Source organism: Haliotis cracherodii, unplaced genomic scaffold (genome assembly GCF_022045235.1).
Source record: "Haliotis cracherodii isolate W230 unplaced genomic scaffold, xgHalCrac1.p SCAF_3, whole genome shotgun sequence".
Lineage (NCBI taxonomy): Eukaryota > Metazoa > Mollusca > Gastropoda > Lepetellida > Haliotidae > Haliotis > Haliotis cracherodii.
The window spans coordinates 4,536,604-4,558,772 of record NW_027266286.1 but is presented as its reverse complement, the minus strand read 5'-3'; the positions used below and the strand labels follow the sequence as shown (position 1 = coordinate 4,558,772).

The 22,169-nt window shown below is 39.2% G+C and overlaps 1 protein-coding gene across 4 annotated transcripts; it reads left to right on the top strand.

Annotated features, from left to right (window-relative positions):
- The first annotated feature begins 981 nt into the window (after positions 1-981).
- Positions 982-17,237, top strand: LOC139473654 (uncharacterized). Of its 4 annotated transcripts, none has more exons than XM_071256335.1 (7): positions 982-1,065; positions 4,512-4,632; positions 4,972-5,051; positions 8,366-8,684; positions 12,318-12,397; positions 14,216-14,525; positions 15,660-17,237. In XM_071256335.1, the coding sequence occupies exons 3-7, from the start codon at positions 5,049-5,051 to the stop codon at positions 16,481-16,483; spliced, it is 1,536 nt and encodes a 511-aa protein (XP_071112436.1). In that variant the 5' UTR covers positions 982-1,065; positions 4,512-4,632; positions 4,972-5,048; the 3' UTR covers positions 16,484-17,237. The 4 variants fall into 4 exon arrangements, with proteins under 4 accessions (XP_071112436.1, XP_071112438.1, XP_071112437.1 ...); XM_071256336.1 differs by lacking the exon at positions 982-1,065 and adding an exon at positions 3,776-3,817; XM_071256337.1 differs by lacking the exons at positions 4,512-4,632; positions 4,972-5,051 and having other exon boundaries at positions 988-1,065.
- Positions 17,238-22,169: the final 4,932 nt, after the last annotated feature.

The window sequence follows — 22,169 nt, the reverse complement described above, 5'->3', positions numbered from 1 at the left end:
ACAACAATGTCCTGTGCCTCTATTCATCCCTGATTCCTAATTGTGCCAAATGCAGTACAGGAAAGTCCTGGGCCTCCATAAATTCGTCCCTGATTCCTAATTGTGCCAAATGCAGTAAAACAATGTCCTGTGCCTCCATAAATTCATCCCTGATTCCTAATTTTGCCAAATGCAGTACAACAATGTCCTGTGCCTCTATTCATCCCTGATTCCTAATTGTGCCAAATGCAGTAAAACAAAGTCCTGTGCCTCCATAAATTCATCCCTGATTCCTAATTGTGCCAAATGCAGTACAACAATGTCCTGTGCCCCCATAAATTCATCCCTGATTCCTAATTGTGCCAAATGCAGTAAAACAAAGTCCTATGCCTCCATAAATTCATCCCTGATTCCTAATTGTGCCATATGCAGTACAAAAAAGTCCTGTGCCTCTCTGTTTACCCTTCATGCCTTACTGTGTCAAATTCAGTACAACAAACATGTATTCCCATTCGTTTCATAATGACAATTGTCTGCTGGAATGTCATGTCAATCTACTGAGTCTTGTTATTGTTCAATTGTTCAAAATTCTTTTCAACTATGTCACAAGTCATATGACATATTATAAGAGCCTCCGTACAACCTACAGCTGTAAAGAATGTTAATCAGGAGGTATGCAAACACGTGACACAGTTTCTATAGCCCGTATGTGTCGGACAATTCCTAGAAACTAAACAGAAAGTAGCACAGTACTAAGAAATAGATGACACTACTTTCCTGAGAGCTGCACCCATGTGAGGGAGGTCATTCAGGTGGTACTGTGCTTCTCAGCAACATGTCACGCAGCAGCACCTTCAGATTATTTATTAATTAATTCCACTATTTAAACAGATTTCTTTGAAGCTGCAGTTCTAAGGCCATTGACATGGGATACTCTGAATTAACTCATGGCCCACCATGTTTAGAACTCACTTCTGAGAAGCAGTCTGACTGTTCTAGACATGACAGAGAGGCTATCCGACCCAACCACTGTACTACGTTACAACTGAAATATTGATGCCCTTGGTGATAATTTCCTGAATCATGGTAGGAAATAGAAGAAAACGTCTACATATTATTATGTTATTGATGATATCTAAATCAGTGTTAGAAATCGTCACTAGTCCTGGCTACATTGACCTGGTACATCACTAGTAACAACAGAAATATTGTTTCATGACAACAGACATCTTGTGTCATTACAACAGACATCTTGTGTCATGACAACAACAGACATATGGTATCATGACAACAACAGACATCCTGTGTCATGACAACAACAGACATCTTGTGTCATGACAACAACAGACATATGGTATCATGACAACAGTCATCTTGTGGCATGACAACAACAGACATCTTGTAGCATAACAACAACAGACATCTTGTGTCATGACAACAACATACATCTTGTGTCATGACAACAGACATCTTGTGTCATGACAACAGACATCTTGTGGCATGACAACAACAGACATCTTGTGGCATGACAACAACAGACATCTTGTGGCATGACAACAGACATCTTGTGGCATGACAACAACATACATCTTGTGGCCTAACAACAACAGACATCTTGTGTCATGACAACAACAGACATCTTGTGTCATGACAACAGACATCTTGTGTCATGACAACAGACATATTGTGCCATGACAACAACAGACATCTTGTGGCATGACAACAACAGACATATGGCATCATGACAACAGTCATCTTGTGTCATGACAACAACAGACATCTTGTGGCATGACAACAACAGACATCTTGTGTCATGACAACAGACATATTGTGTCATGACAACAACAGACATCCTGTGTCATGACAACAACAGACATATGGTATCATGACAACAACAGACATCCTGTGTCATGACAACAACAGACATCTTGTGTCATGACAACAACAGACATCTTGTGTCATGACAACAACAGACATCTTGTGGCATAACAACAACAGACATCTTGTGTCATGACAACAACAGACATCTTGTGTCATGACAACAACAGACATCTTGTGTCATGACAACAGACATATTGTGTCATGACAACAACAGACATCTTGTGTCATGACAACAGACATCTTGTGGCATAACAACAACAGATATCTTGTGTCATGACAACAACATACATCTTGTGTCATGACAACAACAGACATCTTGTGTCATGACAACAACAGACATCTTGTGGCATAACAACAACATACATCTTGTGTCATGACAACAACAGACATCTTGTGTCATGACAACAACAGACATCTTGTGTCATGACAACAACAGATATCTTGTGGCATCACAACAACAGACATCTTGTGGCATAACAACAACATACATCTTGTGTCATGACAACAACAGACATCTTGTGTCATGACAACAACAGACATATGGTATCATGACAACAGTCATCTTGTGTCATGACAGCAATAGACATCTTGTGGCATAACAACAACAGACATCTTGTGTCATGACAGTAACAGACATCTTGTGGCATAACAACAACAGACATCTTGTGTCATGACAGTAACAGACATCTTGTGTCATGACATTTTGTGTTTTCTAAAACCTTCACAACATTCAGTAAAATGCATATGGTAATGGTCAAGATCAGTATGTGTATTTAGCTTTACTAAATACTTCCTTTAAAGTCTGGATAGGTGGTGTCGTTGTTTAGACTCAAATGTTTGTTTGTTGTTTAACGCCACACTCAGCAATATTCCCGCTATATGATGGCTGTGGATCGCTATGACAGTTCAGACAGATCGTGTGGTTGTTTAGTCTCAAATGGATGGTTTTCACATACAATACATTAGTCACAACCCCAAAGACCATTTTGAAAACTTAAAAATGAAACAAGCGTACAGTTGACAAAGTCATCTATATCCCCTGCCCATTTTAACACGTTATGGTCCCAAACCAGGTAACTGACCCAACATTTCTCTTAGCCCATGTCAAAATAGCTGCAATGGATATTCTAAAATAAACATTTCTAAAACTCCTTAAAGGGCAAGTTCACACGAAAATAAACCTATTTTTCTTGTACTTTTTCATCATGAAAAGTATTTACCTAGTAGTTTTAGAGGCAAAACAATTAAAATATCACACGTATCAAATTTATTTTATTCATAAAATCGGTTCATATTTTTCACATTTACAGAGAGTTCTATTTCCATAATAAACACACCATGGCTTATGCCCCTTGCAATATGACGTCATTGGTGCCAATTGATAAAGGAATGACGTGATAAGACTTTATTAGACGCGTTTCACGTGGTGTATGTAGGTGTGTGGTTCTATCTTCTCAAATGTGCAGCGTAGCTATTGTTTTGTTCGGTGCCGAGCTGTCCAAGACACAACGCTAAGCACAATTACTCTAAAATTATTTCGTTTTCCAAAATCGCGACTTAAAAGACAACAAAACACTGATAACATACTGTAAGATTTGCAATTATGGTTGGAAGGGTCCGTTGTATGAATTGCGCTTATTCGTTGTTATTTGTGTTGCGCATATTCGCTCTTGCTGAGTTGCTGTCGTCTTCCGTGAGAGTTTAGATACCTGCTGGGTCTGAAACCACATGACCATATGTAACTAATAATAACAATAAAAAAAACTCGCCAAAAAATTATAGACAAGGCCGAAGGCGTTTTTGTTACTATTATTAGTTACATATGGTCCTGTGCTGAAACTGATCGGAAGCGGATGGTGTACGATCCTTTTATGGAAACGGGCTAAAGGGACAGCACTCTCATCAAGACACTGACTTTTTGTAAACAAACGCCGTAAAGTTGAAGTAACTCGATCAGGTAAGTTTGCTGTTTTAGTTAATTCTAACCACAGCAGTATTTAAGAAATTATTTTAGCAGGGGTAGAGTGATATTTGTACATAGTTTCACTTGATAATCATGAATATTCGGGATGTTGTCTCGTTCACGTGTTCACTTCCTGCATGGTTATGTCGATACTCCTGATCAGCTGATCGTTGCAGTATGCAGCAAACTCCTGTTGATGGAGTAAGTTGTGTTACGTAATGTTTTAGTTTTACAGACATTCCCGTCGGTAATTAACACAAATCATCTCATTTCGGTAATTAATAAACTTTATAATAATACAGGAAAACAAATTATAAATTATATAAACTCATTGAAAGTCTGTGTGTGTGTGTGTTTGTGTGTGTACCTAATCATGAACAAAAATCTGCAAAAATACATTGTTGCAACATGTTTATTTTTTATATTGAGGCTTTATATATTTTTTATTTAAAAAGATATCTGGTTTTGCTGGTTTGTAGCTGACAAAATATCCAGTCACTATCCAAAATCATCGCCCACCTACCACCCAAAATATTCAAATTTCACGTTTAATGCAATTTACACATGTATACAATTTATAGCACATTGATACATGAAAAAAATCAAATTACCATTTTATATTTTGTGATAGTGAGATATAGATGACAAAAGTGTTAATGTTTCTATGCTGTATCTTTCAAATATGAAGTTTCGAGCCAAGTCATGCCAGACACCGATGCCCAGAAAGTACAGGTCCCTAGTCCATCATGGTGTAAAGTCGCTGTCCAATGTACACCAGAAGCATGGCACACCGTGCTCCACAGTATGAGGTACAAAATAATATTTTGACAATGAATAATCACACAATGTAAATACTATATGCAAATAATTTCTATATTGAACTATTTTGTGTATCTATTATATTCTCTATTGTTGTCTTTTGTTGTAAAAGTGTAGTGTGGATGACAAATGAAAGTTTACTGTGAATGACATATAAAAGTTTAGATCTGATACAATTTGTACACAGTTAACTGATGATATTTGTATTCAGGCACCCAGTGACATGCCTGTCACTGCTGAAAATTATTACCACCTTCTTTTACAATTATTTAGTCAGTGTACATATTATTTTGACAAATTTATGTTAAAATTATTTTTCTATTTTTCAGGTCCCACAATGATATGGAAGAGTATAAATGCGACAAAACCCTTTCCATACATATGAAATCTCTGTAAAAAACAGTTGATGGTACGATTCTGACTAAATCATGAGCATGTGTTAATGAATCGCTATCAAATAGTGATAATACCAGAGTATCCTGCCCCACCGATGTCAGAAGAAATCCCTGGTGTTGAGATCCATTTTCATTGTGTGCAAATTGTGTTTATTTTCATGCAGAGTTATAAGTCATAAAATATTAGAGTGTCTTGTGAGGTACAGTGCTTCAGACAACAAAAGAGCTGTACTTTTGAAATAGTCAACCAGTGCACTAACAAGTTGCCACTGAGCATTTAGCCAGTGCTTGTGATATTTTCTTCAGTCTTTTCCCCGGCCTTCGCCCTTGCCCAAAACTACCTGATCCAGCATCAGCCATCCTGTATTACAGAAACTTATCAAATGAAACAGCAAAGGCTGATTGTTGTCAGAGACCATAAAACAAGATTTCAATGAAAAAAGTTTATTTTAATGAGCATAGAGTAAAACATTACATACATCAGATGGAAATCTTTCATGAATCACGTCGACAACACAAGATGGAATAACTTTTCTCTGATTCTTCAACTATTTTGCAAATCCCCAAAGTCAACCTCTTGTTTATGAGGTGTAGATAGATTCTGAAATGAAAAAGTGTCTTTTATTAGTCAAGCAATGCACATTACAAAAAAATATCATACCATTTACATATATATTATTGTCATTAAAACTGGAGGGATGCTTATATAAGAAGTAACTTGTATTGATGATATATGCATAATTTTTATTACATGTTTATAATTCAATAAATACCAAAACAGTTTATAATTCTATTATGTTGACATGATGTGTTTATTACTGTAGGTTTCAATACTTCTTGAAATATTGTGGGCATGTTTCAATATCACTGATGTAAGTTAATAACCTTACAAGTTACATATGCTTTCACAACTTGCTGGCAAATAAACATTTATGGTACTCAATCTCTTATTTTACTTGTCAGATTTGTTTGTTGTGCATGATAGATCTTAAAATGCATAATAAAATAAATTGATGAAAGTAAATCATATTATGTTTTCTAAACTTTATTTCAAGTGTTCATATAAAAAATGGTGGTGGGGTAGCCTTGTGGTGAAAACATTCGATCATCACACTGAAGACCCAAGTTCGATTCCCCACATGGGCACAACATGTGAAGCCCTTTTCTGGTGTCCCCCAGTTGTGATATTGCTGGAATATTGCGGGGTAAAACCCTACTCACTCACTCATATAAAAAAGTGATTGCATATTTCATTTGCATTTTAGGGGGTGGTTGTTACAGATGTTTTGCTCAAAAGGTCAGGTTGGGAGGTCCAAATTTCCAAACAAAGATTTACAATTTAAAACATCTTCACTAATATTCAAGAAGTTTTTCTTATAGTTTATTAGATAATTTATAGGTATTGATTGTGACAGTAAATGAGCTTTTTATACACATTTTACATATATCTGTTCCACTCAGTTAAACAACCCACTGTTTTTAATAATTACATGTAATTATATATTAGATATTTCTTTTCTTTTTTATAGTTTCAAAACATTTTTTTTTTTAAATCTGGCCCCATAATAGATGATAAATAGTTTCCCTGCAAAGTTGCAATACATTTTCTATGAATGGTTGTCAGAACAAACCAATAACCAATTGTCTATTAAATAGAATAAGATACTGTAGGCCTACTGCAGTAACTGGTTTCAACACCTAAACAAATCAATGGAGAGATCTATCTTTTCACTTTCAAATGGGGACGGTATGAAGTGTGAAGTACGGCATCCAAGTACTTATCAATAAATATGGCAGGTATTTTGAACTCCGATGGGAAAAAATCAAAGAGAATTTTTTTTTCCCCAGTACGTTTCCACTCGGCAACCGACTTTAGAAACGTTTCGTGTTACACTAAGCATATGGTCTCATCAGATGGTGGGCCTGATGTGTAATCTTGTTGAGACAACGTTTGGCGACAGATCATATTTGTTACTTGATATTGGCAAGTAGCATTGATCTGTAGTCTATATGTGGTGGGAATAGTTACACCTAATACAGACAAACTCAGATTGACGACAATGCCGATACCGGCGATAGGGTTGTAACAGGGTGGGACAGGATGAATAGGCCTGCTGACGAAGCATGCGCGTCACCAGGCTTGACAAAAATCTCATAGAATATTACATTTCCGCTTCTGAAAACATAATAATGAGCATATAGGTAATTTAGGTATACACACATCAAGTGTTATTCTTACCACGTTGTCACTGGTAGACCTAATATTGTGTAGATGTCGAGTCGGGGTCGGGTGACAAATTAGGTGATGGGGTCTTGTCTTGTTTCCACTTGATTTTCATCGTTTCCATACCACTAAGCTTGCTCGTTTTGGTTCAAAATCGTATGATTTTGCGATTTCTTGAAGGGTCAAGGGAACCTCTTCGGACCAGGCAAGGTATCGGATGCCATGTTGTCTCGCCATAAACTGGTACTTGATTTCTTTTGCGTTGTGACAAGACAGGGGCCCAGTTAAATTGGCACCAATTACGTCATAATCTAAGGGGGATAACTCAGGCCTGTTTAGCTCCGAAAACGAAGGCCTCATAACAGCATGACATTTTCACACTTATTGTGAGCTCGCTACATTGACTGTGAGAAAAATGAGTGTATATTTTCAAACACTGATACTAACTAATTCTAAAATTCCGTTTTGTTTTAAACAAGAAAGAAAGTGATTTTTGCGTGTACACTTCCCCTTTAATATCAACTGGCACTAGTTCAGTATGCGCTTTATATATAGACATGCAATGTTTGGCAAGGAAATATTTAACAGTTTATTTGTTATACTCCTTAGGTAAACCAATCCTATATTAAAACTTAAATCAAACTTGTTGTCATGGAAACATAAACAATACAAAATTCTAAAAGTGCTATATATCAAAAGGCACCAAATCAGTTTGTGCCTGGTAGACATGCAAAGTTTTGTAAGAAAGTATTTAACGTTTTTTGAGTTACGCTCTGGAAACGAACACACCCCTGTAGAATATAAGTCCAACTAGTTGCCATGGAAACGTAACAAATAAAATTTTATAAACTTCCTCAATAGCAAAAGGCACCAGTTCAGCATGAGTCTGATAGACCTGCAAAATTTCGTAGATAAATATTTAAAGGTTTCTGAGTTGTGCTCGGAAAAACTATACACACGCACACACGCACACACACATGCACACACACAAACACAAACACACGCACGCACGCACGCATGCACGCACACACACAAATTACATTTTTAGTGAACTGTTGTTCACTGCCTGTTGTAATAAAATAATGTAAATTTCATTATTTACAGAATCTACATGAAATAAAGCTCATATTAATATCATCAGTCACGGAGTCCCCGTTTCTGGAGCTGAACATAAAATGGAGGGACAATTCTCACATCCTGATAGCAGTCAACAACCACCTTGGCACCATGGAGCAAGTGTGTCTGTTCAAAAGAAGTTCCCTCCGAGTGTATAGATGGTATGGGTTTTCCAGAGGGCAGGAGCACACCATTCAGGTGTATGGTCTGCAAGTTTTCCCCGAACAAGCCAGATACCCCCAGGTGTCTTCCTACACGGTGGAGGCAACCGATAATGTTGTCATTTCTCCTGATTCAAATCCACAAGGTATGTCTTATTCCCTGACCTCAACAAGAGGACTGTTCTGCCTATTCACTGACCTCAACAAGAGGACTGATCTGCCTATTCCCTGACCAGAGAATAGGCAGAACAGTCCTCTTGTTGAGGCCAGGGAATAGACAGAACAATCCTCTTTTGGAGGCCAGGGAATAAGCAGGAATAGACAGAACAATCCTCTTTTGGAGGCCAGGGAATAAGCAGGAATAGACAGAACAATCCTCTTTTGGAGGCCAGGGAATAAGCAAGAATAGACAGAACAATCCTCTTTTGGAGGCCAGGGAATAAGCAGGAATAGACAGAACAATCCTCTTTTGGAGGCCAGGGAATAAGCAGGAATAGACAGAACAATCCTCTTTTGGAGGCCAGGGAATAAGCAGGAATAGACAGAACAATCCTCTTTTGGAGGCCAGGGAATAAGCAGGAATAGGCAGGACAATCCTCTTTTGGAGGCCAGGGAATAAGCAGGAATAGGCAGGACAATTGCACCTTCGTTCAAAAACGGTCGTTTACAACTGAATATTTTTAACTAGCACATATTTCGTAGTGATTATTAGTTTATAATATCAACATTTGTTGAGTCTTCAACTACAAGACGAATTGTCACTCTGGAATATAGCGGGAAAAACGTCATGAAAAATGGTATATTGCCACGGTATTTTCTACGTCAGAAAATAGCGAGGCATTCTGTCAGTCTGGGCTTACATATTGCATCGATGAAATAATGCAAACTCATACTACCATGGACTTCAATTTAATAAAATTAGTGATACGCCAACATTTGCAGCACACAGACATCTTTGACAGGCCTTTACCAATGATCTATATAGTAAGTTTACATCCGTGCCTTTACAAATAATTTAAGAAGAAATAACGTTCAATATAATAAAACAACTGATTTTAAATGTTACTTTTTATATCAAAATTAAAGTTGCATCTGAATATTTAAATTTATATTATTTTTTTAGAAATAGGCCAAATGAACATCTATCATGCACTCAGTTACTCAGTTGCAATATACATACTGCTCATCATACTTTGAAATAAGTGATTTACCCATATGATTCTGCCCCTATAACATGTGTCGCACCATTAAGCGCTTTGAGTCATCACAGGTGTTAATTCATTCTTCCATCATTTCTTACAGAATTCTGATACTCATGCTCTTAAAATAGTAGTAAATTACAGAGATTTGTCCCAACAAACAACAAATCATACAAGCTACCCCACAAAATGTGTACGATGCATAAATAGATCTAAATCATAGTTTTATCTTCTTGTTTTAGTAACATAATATTTATTTTAATGTTGACAAATTATTTCCCATACAAACCCACACACTACCCTACTGTATCTAAGTATCCTGATTTTCATTCAACAGTACTTCAAGACACCTGTAGTATTAAGTATATTTTGTAGATATTATTATCATCTAGCAAATATGAATTTAGAAAGTTTATCATCAAATCTTCTGATGGTTAAATAAATGCAAATTGAACCCCACAGTCATTCCATGTAGATAAATGGATTTATTTGTGTTATTTGTTTTTGAATATAACAGATTATACTTACATATGTTACAGTCAGTGTCTATAATCAGGCCCAATATGTATTTTGACTAAAAATTTCAGCCAATATGCATATTGACTGATTCACTCAAGCAAGGTATATATTCTTTCTTAAATTTTCATTAATTTATTATTGCCTGAAAAATAGGACCGGATTTTAGACAGACTGGCTGAAATGAATTAGACTGTATAATTTAATCTCCTCAATTTAATTTGGATCTATTTTGATCTTATCAAGATCAAAGTAACTTATGTAAGAAATTAAAAATGTTTTCACAATGAATTGATTGATTCTCCAAACCTGAAAGAATACCAGAGTCCTTTTTTTTATGTTACTTATCTTTATTGGCATAATATTCAGTTCAGAAACATATGACTGCTAAAAAGTCATGCATGTGTAATCAAATACTAGTACACATGCACAAGTGTGCCAAGATATTAAATAAAATAAGAGTCATTGTGCAATGCAGATATCTTTTGGTGTGAAGAGAAAAAAGAATAACATTGATAATTTGTTTATGTTGGAATTTGAAACATCAGTTTAGAACCAGGAAACATAAGAAGCAAGGCCTAATGAAGTTAAGAATCAGCTTTATCTGTGTTACAGTCATATGATTATTGTCAATGCAAACTGGATGTAGACACTGCGATGTCAATACAATCAATATTATAGAGATTGACAATTAGTATGAATATATTGTTTTATTTTATAAAAATTGTAGTTGATACAAATACTCTTGAATATGTATTTTAACTGAAATATATAGGGTCCTGTGTGTCTGAAATCTTTCTTTCTACTTTGTAAAATTCAAAAAAGGCCAAAATAATATATATCTTTCATTGATCATATTGAAATATGATCATGTTAGTATTTGGCAACAAACAGCCACCATTCATACATAAAATCCTTTTCTACAACATGCACCAATTAACCCTTAAATATCAAAACAGATTTCAGTTATTTCCATTTCTTTTATTTTGAACACTGTATCATGATATCTAGTTGATGACGTAATTTTACAGTGCCTGTTACTCTTACAATTTCTTGAGAACATTTCCCATTGCTCTCTGTTATATATCTGACAAATACTTACATGTGTTGCTGTCAATATTCACAACATTGAGGCAACGGGCAACGTTGCATGAGACCTTCACATTTCGCGTACCGTATCGCCTCACAGCTGTACTTACTGAAATGCATGCATATGATGTAGCCTGCTCGGCGATGCTACAACATAGATATACGTATACAAAATCTACTTAATTTTTAAAAGTGTGATATTCATACATCAAGGGCAACACTTTAGTACCGATTGCAAAACGTCAACAAAGCGACCTGGGATGAACGATCAGCTGATCTCACCGCATCGCTTCGAACGCCTATCTAGGGGTTAACTATACAATATAATCAGTTGTGGTCATCCCTGATGTATCATTAAATCAAAGAACATTTGTTTCCGGACATGGCAATAGATAAGTAATTTTTTAGGTGAAAAGATATACTGTCCACACACAAGCGTGACCGTTGCCGACAGAGGTGAAGGTTATACTAGTTAACTGTCTATAGGCGTCATAGTAACGTGTAGTGCTCGTATCGCGCATACCACATGCGCCGCCAGTTTAAGGTTGGACCGTCCGGGTCAGCGCACCTAGCGGGTTAGTGAAAGGAAGATAAATTAAAAAAGATCGCCCATTGTTTGATAGGCATTACTTAGAAGTTGACGGATGACAAGGTAGACACAATTTTATGAAAAGCGACGTTTCGGTATAGATCCTTATACCGAAACATCGCTTTTCACAGTATTAAAGAAGTTGTTATCCATAAAATTGTGTCTACCTTGTTGTCATGGAACCTGAAATAAATGGGAAAATCCAAAATTCCTAAATAACAAAAGACAACTGATATCTGTGCAGAGTTTGATCAAGAAGGATTGAGCGGACTTTGAGTTCTGCTCCTGAAAGAAGTGACCTTCAGTTACCACTTTAAATGTACAAGAACCATCTTGTGTTGTGTGACTGAGTGAGTCAACTACATAGACTGCTTCATTGCTTACAGAGAGAATAAAGACCATGGACCTGAGAAGGAAAATTCACCAGTTTACACCGGGAAAAATGATAAACATGTTAGGTGCACAGGTAGGTAACCTGATATGTGAGTGAGTGGGTTGGGTTTTACGCCGCTTTTAACAGTATTCCAGTTATATCACGGTGTGTCAGCTTAATGTGGGAGGAAAGGCCGAAGTGATGCAGGTCTCAGACGTTTACCACTTCGGTGAAACCCACGAGCACGGGTATGGTGCTGACAAACCTCGAAACATAATTGGGGCGAACCGGGATTCGAACCCACAATCATAGGTTTCTGGCGTGCCCAAGGGACGCAACTCTGCACAGCGAATCGCGGCGCCTTAGACGACTAGGCCACCCGTGCCCCCTAACCTGATATGTTGATAGACACCAGCAGCGTAAAGTCCCAACGTCAGGATTGTTGGTCAAGATTGTCATTCTTTTCTTAAACTTGAAAGTCAACAATAATATACCACAGTACCAGGGCCCTCTTGCACAAAGCGATCTTAGCGCTGAGACTATCGTAAGCCTATGTTGAAGTATGGGAGTTACGATCATCTTAGCTCTAAGATCGCTTTGTGCAAGTGGGCCCAGACCAATTTGAATCTTCTTAATATTGACATGTGAGGTGAAAGAGGGTTTAACGTTGTGTTCAAGACTGTTTCACTTATATAGCGACGTGCATGTACATTTGTCTGTGTGGCTGCTTGTACCAGTCCAGGCTGCTGCCGATTTTATAGTGCTAGCCTACTGAAATACCATGCTGCAGTTTAACATGAATACCCCACTCAGACACAGTATACTGAGCTGACCAGTCCTTGTTTTAGCCCCTTAATGTGGATGTGATGACACTTTGGCCTTGTTATGGTGTTGGGGTGGTCGGATAGCCTAGTGGTTAAAGCGTTCGCTCGTCACTCGAAGGACCTGGGTTTGATTCCTGACATGGGTACAATGTGTGTGAAGCCCATTTCTGGTGTCCCCCACCGTGATATTGCTGGAATATTGCTAAAAGTGGCGTAAAACCATACTCACGCACTGTTATGGTGTTAAACATCGTACTGAGTTTAGGCAAGGGATTCTACGAAAACAATGAGGAAACAAATATTTTGCACAAGCTGAATGCTGAGCATGATCCCTTGAACAAACTTGAATCCACGTATAGTCATTATCAATCACACCAGGTTTCAGTATTCAAAGATAGAATTCCAGGATAGAACAGATCCCCAGCAACCAATGCTTTTAACAGTATTCCAGTTATATCATGGCGTGTCAGCTTGGTGGTGCAGGTCTCAGATGTTTACCAATTCGGTGAAACCCACGAGCACGGGTATAGTGCTGACAAACCTAGAAACATAATCGGGATTCGAACCCACAATCATAGGTTTCTGGCGTGCCTAAGGGACGCAACTCTGCACAGCGAATCGCGGCGCTTTAGACGACTGGGCCACCCGTGCCCCCTGCTGGTTGTAAGAGGCAACTAAATGGATCGGGTGGTCAGGCGCAGTGACTTGGTTAATTGCGTGTCCTCGTACCTTGACGGCGTGGATCGTTGTGGACACTGGATAGTCTGGCCTACACTTGATTATTTACAGGCTGTTGTCACATAGCTGGAATATTGCTGAGTGCGGCATTAAACAAACAAAACCGTTTAAAAAAAATGGTCATATATATGTATTTTTAAAAATGTGTTGGACATACACAGACCATGACTTAATGCCCTTAGAAGATAGTAGTCTTTAACTTCTGGGGAGGTCGGGTAGCCTAGTGGTTAAAGCGTTTGCTCGTCACGCCGAAGACCATTTCTGGTGTCCCCCGCCATGATATTGCTGGAATATTGCTAAAAGCGGCGTAAAAACATACTCATTCACTCGGCTTAACTTCTATGTTCAGGATGTCTTAGAGATGGAGGTCGAGCACAAGCCACCACTGGAATACAGCCTCAAGCCTACAGGACTTTCTGACAGCAAGGCAGGTCTGTGTGTTGTGTCCTGTGAGAGAAGTCAGAAGGAGTACGTTGTGATGTCGCCTGCCCCGGTCAGCGCCGGCATCCCACTCCCGTCTGTCTGTCAGTCCAGGACCATCTACAAGGTCAAGGTTGTGGGACTCAAACTTTACAAGAAGTATACATTTGGACAACAATCTCCAGTGTGCTATCAGTACGAAGCATGCAGATGGTCAAGTGTGGTCTCAATCAAGACATGTAAGTTGTGTTCAACTCACTTCCTCTACAGAACCTTCATATCTCACAACCTGAAATGTGCTGTCATATAGCCAGAATATTGCTGAGTGTGGCGTTAAAAAACAAACAAACAAACAAACAACCTGGAATGTAGTTAGATTTGAGGTCGGCCCAGGATTTGTGTTTGGCTAAAGTCAATATTTAGAAATATATAGCTGGTGGGTTAGATTAAAGGGATTTGGCCGGCTGACGTAGTACCTATCTTTGTAGTCCTTGTTGTAGAAGCTTATGCCCACGCGGGCGTAGTGGCTGGGAAGACGTGACGATGCCACGCTTCTTGCATGCTCGGCTCAGCAGAAGCCATGGTTGAGAGAGCCGAGATGCAAGGAGCGTGTTCATTGGTTGTGTCTGTTTGCCTAGTCACATGGTCCGCATGTCGGCTATATGAGCCTACCCTGGGTAGGGGTTCGTCAATCTTCCTTTCACCAGCATCTGGGCAAAGAAAGTGGTCAACTCACGTGTCTTGAACCAAGACCTCTTTTATTACCTTTTGGGGGGGGGATTAGCAGTTCGTTTTGTTTTGTTTGGGATAATGTTTTTCTGAGGTAAGTGTTAGTTATGGGTGGGGGAGAAATAGAGTAGGAATTGAAAAGGATTGTTTGGGGACATTATATTTTGAGGAGTTAGTTAGAAGGGTGTAATTAAGACTATGTTTTAGAAAGAATGATGTAGGTTTGAATGGTATTACGTGGGTAAGGAAATGGGGAAAGTAGGAAGGGTATTTAGGATGAAGATTTGCCCCCTGTTGTTTTTGCTAAAATAAACTTTAAATTAAACTTCATTCCTGTTTTGTATTTTTTTCCTATAATTAGAATTGATAACCCGACCAGGAGCCTTACAGAACAAGTAGGCAAAGCATACTGCGTAGGGAGTAGAGAATAAAATGCAAACCCCTGCAGTAAACATATGACATTGGACCAAAATCTATATTGCTCTGCTGTCACTGGGCGCCAATTAGAGGGCACCTATTAGAGGGCGCCTATGAGAGGGCGCCTATGAGAGGACGCCTATGAGAGGGCACCTACTACAGATTATAACAGTGATAAGACAGACCTTTTCAAGAAGTTTTGACACATGACACTCTTCATCTTTCAGGCATGTCCAAAGAGGAACTACAACAGCTGAAAACCATGGCAGTCACTTACTGTCAGAGCAAGTCTCGGTACCCTGGGAAATACACCATCAAACAGTTCTACCGCAGTAAGCCTGAGCGATACTACACAGACATCATGTCCAACAGAGGTGGAGTGATGGAGAAGTACATCAAGGACAACAATGGCGACCCATATTCTGCGATCAACAAGAAGATTAAAGGACTCTTCTTCAGTGGGTCACTGGATACACGTACACGGAAGCCACCAGACTTCTCGTACTTTGGAGACAAACGACTTTTCATCCCTGCAGAGGAACTGTTTACATGGGACACCAGGATGTATTTTGCAGACTTTTACTGTCTCTATGAAACACACTACGTCACAGTTGTGGTCACAAAGACGGGATCAGCTGAAGACAGATTCTGTGAGGGAAGACTTCTTGAACTGGACTTGAAGGATAATCCTTTTTTCACCATCAAACAAGGCACTGGAGAGGCAGCAAACAACCCAGACTATGGTCAGCTTTCAGGGTTATCCAGCAGTTTCGGGTCTCTGTCGATGTCCCAGGGATACTCGCATCATGCTTCATCCTACAGCCTACCATCCCGCCAGAATGCTGTCCAGAAGACGTTCACGATGGTGTCTGTCCACAAGTTTCATGTGGAGTTTTTGTACACCGAGGATGTCGACATCAGGAGCTTGGAAAGGAGATGTGGCGAGGGCAGAGTTTACTTCAAATCTGTCCGGGGTTTAGGGGAAAGCAAGAAGGATGGAATTCCAAAGAATACTAACTGCCCAGTATGCAACCTTGGCGCCAAGGCTTAAGGAACAGATGGACAAAGTTAACTTCATATTTATGAAGGACAAGAAGGATGGAATTCCAAAGAAAGAGTTCTGCCACCTCAAACAATGATCTGCCCTCTTTGAATTGAATTGAGGGGTAACAAAAACTTGTTGATTATTTTTATGTGTTTTGATGAAGTGACATACATTCGGCAAATACTACAGTGAACCTATAGCCTGTACACTGCCAGAGCTATGAGTGACCTGACATTCACAGAGGCAAAGAAAGAGCCCCAACACTTGACATATTGGGTTGTTAAGGTAACAGAAAGAAAAACTATATGAAGATACAACTATTGTTTTGTGATCGCAGATTTGAAAGGAAAAAGCTCAGCCAGTACGTGATAAGACCTAACCTGGCATAGTGAGAGCAGCAGATAATTACTGAACCAAGATTTGTGCTGGCGCTTAAGTGTAATACTTAAAGCCCCACTCTTGACTATAAATTGCCTGCATGGTGGCGGAGTTTCAGTTTCGAACAATGACTGACAATGTAAATACAACCGAGTGTCGGGAGAAGCGTTTTGAAAACCGTACGTAAACAGGATTGCCATTGACCATCAAACTTCGTATCACTTGAATGACAAACCCTGGATACCACAAATGGCTCCATATCCAGATAAAAGTCAATAAATTTTGTGTAGTTTTATCACAAAAAATGGAATCGATCATGTTTGGCGTCTGCATCAATCACAGATGGCAGAGTTTATTTACGGTTACGCTATAAATAGCAAAGCACATGGTCATGTGTACATGTGACACATTCAATGCATTTGTGGTCAAAGTGATTGTTTTGTATATTTTTACGGCAGAACAGCAGCAATGTAACAGTGACGATAAATACAAAATTGACGACAAGATTCTTTCAGTTCAATCCAAAAATTACAGATATTTGTTTAGTTTTGGTCATTTGGATCTATACCACACAATAATCAGATCATATTTATAAAGCTTGAGTTATTAGATTTTCAACTAGTTTTTAGGAAGGGGCTTAATTTGAAGCACTGGAAGTTGCGCCAATATTTATTAGCTTGACTACAATATATGAATATGTCATGTGTATCAACATAACAATGCACATAAGCAACTAATAAATAAGTGCCAAAACATACTTGAGGTAACTACCACAGATGCCCCTTTAACATAATTCCAAACGTATGAACCCTTGGTCCACTGTGTAAAACAGATCAGAGAGAATCAGAAAGGTCAGGTCTCATCACTCGTGAGTGAGTTTTACGCTGCTTTTAGCAATGTTCTAGCAATATCACGGTTGAGGACACCAGAAATAGGCTTCACACATTGTACCCAAGTGGGAAACTGAACCCGGTGGGAAACTTAACCCGATGGGAAACTGAACTCGTGAGAAACTGAACCCGGTGTGAAACTGAGCCCAGTGGGAAACTGAACCTGGTGTGAAACTGAACCCAGAGGGAAACTGAACCCGGTGTGAAACTGAGCCCAGTGGGAAACTGAACCCAGTGGGAAACTGAGCCAAGTGGGAAACTGAGCCCAGTTGGAAACTGAGCCAAGTGGGAAACTGAACCCAGTGGGAAACTGAACCCAGTGGGAAACTGAACCCAATGGGAAACTGAACCCAGTGGGAAACTGAACCCGGTGGGAAACTGAACCCAATGGGAAACTGAACCCAATGGGAAACTGAACCCGGTGGGAAACTGAACCCAATGGGAAACTGAACCCAGTGGGAAACTGAGCCCAGTGGGAAACTGAACCCAATGAGAAACTGAACCCAATGGGAAACTGAACCCGGTGGGAAACTGAACCCGGTGGGAAACTGACGCCGATGGGAAACTGAACCCGGTGGGAAACTGAACACAATGGGAAACTGAACCCGGTCGGAAACTGAACCCGGCGGGAAACTGAACCTGGTGAGAAACTGAGCCCGGTGGGAAACTGAACCTGGTGGGAAACTGAACCTGGTGAGAAACTGAGCCCGGTGGGAAACTGAGCCCAGTGTGAAGTCTGAAAGTATACACCCCAGTATATACCCGGGGTATACTCTGGGAGTTCCCTTGTTATCTGATTAAGTCTACACAAGTGGCTGTTCAGTACACTCCAGCTAAATGACGGCAGTCTGTAAATAATCGAGTCTGGACCAGACAATCCAGTGATTGACATCATGAGCATCGATCCACACAATTGGATATTAAAACGGAATTAATTGGGTAGTGACATGATATTAAGAAAGTGTGAGACAACGACGCTTATACAGTTTTGTTATTAATACAGCTAACTTATTACATAGTGAATCATTATTCATTATATAATTAAACTGGTCTGCTGGATTCAGTTGTAGGAAGGAGGGATCTAAACTAGAAATAGATTAAAAACAAATTATTACTTAGGTCTGAGTAAGATCACAAGTTACAAGAAAGTGTATTTCATCTTCAACACAGTTTGTACAAAACTTGCAGAGTCTATTTATTAAAGTTGTTACAGGTTTTGTATATCTTCCTAATTCAATCTCTAAAGGCAGGGTTCAACGACGGAATTTACCCAAAATACTTCTTTCATATCTATCAAGTGAAGCACTGACATATTTTTCAATATAAAACTCAGTTTTAAATTGTCTATTCATTCTTAGCTTATTACCATTTACTTAATTTCTATCATTCCATAATTATACCACTGTTTTGCAGAATCCAATTCAGCTGAGGATTTGTCAAAAACATTTGACACAGGTAAAGCCCTGTTTAAAATAAGTAAAATTAAGTTTACATAAATGCCTATTCAGTACACATCTAATTAGTTTTAAAACTTTCATATCCTGTTATCTAAATTGCCATACCAGTTCAAATATAAATAATAGAAAACCTCTGACTAAGACAATGACAATTGCTTCGTGAAATATATTACACCCATCTGACTATATTTAGAAGAATACAAATGTAAATTGACAAATAATAAGGTGCTTTTAATGATGTGATGTCTTCCTATTCAATAACAGAAGTGTAAGACATTTCCTCACACAATTCTCAACACCAACTTTTGAACTTACATATTGATGATGACATTGAGTTGAAGTCAATGTGATTTGTAAGATATTTTTTATTAGTTTAAACAATATTTCTTTCTTCTTTGCATGTATAAAACAACATTTATAATTGTTGGATTCGACAACAATTTTTTATTATCTACACTGGGGTAGATTCTGGGAACTCCCAGATTATAACCCCTTGGGGTAGATTCTGGGAAAGGGGGGTAGATTCTGGGAAGTCCCCAGCTTTTAACAGTATTCCAGTTATGTCACGGTGTGTCAGCTTAATGTGGGAGTAAAGCCCGAAGTGATGCAGGTCTTAGACGTTACCCACTTTGGTGAAACCAAAAAAAGCCGGGATTTGAACCCACAATCATAGGTTTCTGGCATGCCTTGGACGACTGGGCCCCCCTATAGGCATGGTACAAAACACTTTAAAGATCGACTATTATTTGAAATTAGTATCATTTTAATAATAAATTATTAATATTATTATTATTATTATTATTATTATTATTATTATTATTATTATTATAAGATTAAAATAAGATTAAAATAAGAAATGCAGCAAAGAAGGTTTGGGTGATCCTGGCACAGTCAGGCTGGTTAGGCTCATCATCAGCTCAGGGCCCTTGTAAATAATCAAATCAGAAAAAACAGTGATTGATATTATGATCAAATCCAGTGTTGTTAAGATGGCACACAATCAACAAAGTCACAGAGCCTGGTCATCAGGTTCACTAAGCTGCCCATACAACATCCAAGGTTCCTGGGGACCAGTGTAAATGATTAAGTCTGGACCAGACAAACCATGACTCCTCGGACAAGGATAATTTAGGGGGATCAATTGCACCCTGGTTTATCTTACTGCCTCAAAGTGAGGTGAGGTGAAATGGGGTTTAACGTCCCCTCAAAGATTATTGCACTTATATAGCAACGTGCATGTAAGTTGGTTCGTTGGTTGGTTTGTTGTTTAACGCCACACTCGGTCTGTTAATAATCGAGTCGGGACCAGACAATCCAGTGATTGACATCATGAGCATCGATGCACGCAATTGGGATCGATGACATGCATCAACCAAGACGTGCATGTACATGTGTGTGTGTGTGTATGTGGCTGCTTGTACTAGTCCGGACTGATGCCGATTTATAGTGCTAGCCCACTGACATACCATGTCGTAGTTTAACATGAATACCAAACTCAGACACAGTATAATGACTGAGCTGACCAGTCCTTGTTTTAGCCCCTTAATGCCGAGCGCCAGACAGGGTAACAACAAGTACCATCTTTTAATGTCTTTTGGTATGGCGCGGTCTGGGATCAAACCCCGGACCTTCCACTCTCGAGGCGGACGCTCTACCACTAGACCACGGAGGCAGTCTCTTACTGCCACAAACTGCTGGGGAGGTGTTAATATAGTTTGATACTCCCAATCAATACAGAAGTCTTTCAACAGATGGAGTGTGAGTGAGTGAGTGCCTAGGCTGTACACCGCTTTTGGCAATATTCCAGCAATATTCCAGCAATATTCCAGCAATATCAAAGCATGAGTCACCAGAAATGGGCTTCACACATTTGATCCATTTGGGGAAAAGAACCCAGGCCTTCGGCTTGACAAGCAAACGCTTTAATCACTTGGCTACCCCACCGCCCCTTCAACAGATGAAAGTCACTGGAATAGACCTTATGTAACAAGTGTAAGAATCAAACCCAGACCATATGCATGGGCGGATACAGCTTTTTTTAAAAGGGGGTGTGCGCAATTAAGATCTACTTATTGTCTTTTGTGGTAATTTATACAGAAATACAGATTTTTTTCGAAATAAAGGGGGGGTGCCCACCCCCGTAACCCCCCTCTGTATCCACCCATGATATGGTCATAGGGGTTAGTTTATGCTCATAGGTAGTAGTTCATGCCCATAGGGACTGGTTCATGCCCCTTCGGCATGACAAGCAAACGTTTTAGTCACTAGGCTACCCGACCGCCCCTTCAACAGATGGAAGTCACTGGAATAGACCTTATGTAACAAGTGTAAGAATAAAACCCAAACCATCTGCATAACAAGCTAACACACATACCGCTAGGCCATGCACCCATGCCTGACACACAACAGGAGCAGCAAATATGCTGTCCACACAAAGCATAGGCTGTAATGGGAGAGTGACTAAAGGCAACACTTCGGCTTACTCACCCACTCCCTGCTTCTCTGTATTAATATACACATACAATGGGCCATTGAAATGCGGTCCTTGACGAAAGCATTTTTGTAGTGTACTGACAAGTCAAGTCAAGTCAAGACAAGAAGTATTGAGGAGGTGACCAGGTATCCTTCATGGACTGTGGTTGGAGCAGTGATTTCCATGGTGGAAGCAGTACTGGGAATAATGGAGTTTCACAGAAATGAAACCAAAAGTTGTGCATTTCAAGGAACTGGAAATATTGATTGATTATCTGATTATGGTAGTCGAGTCTAAACCTTATTTCTTTGTTCTGTCCAGTCTTGGTGACTGTGGTAGTTTGCCCTGCCCCCCCCCCCCCCCCCCCCCCCCCCAGTAATAAATAAACAAGATAACACAACCTAGTTTTGTTTTGTCGCTCTTTCGTGGAAACAGGAAATGAAAGTATCAGTGCCCTGGCTTGCACCAATACTGCACACTCCGTCTGGAGAGCG

Bases quoted from the DNA above. Each gene is read 5' to 3' on its own strand.
- LOC139473654 (XM_071256335.1), top strand. The intron at 8,685-12,317 runs GTATGTCTTATT...CATTGCTTACAG, and splicing joins TCCTGATTCAAATCCACAAG to AGAGAATAAAGACCATGGAC. The intron at 14,526-15,659 runs GTAAGTTGTGTT...TTCATCTTTCAG, and splicing joins TGTGGTCTCAATCAAGACAT to GCATGTCCAAAGAGGAACTA.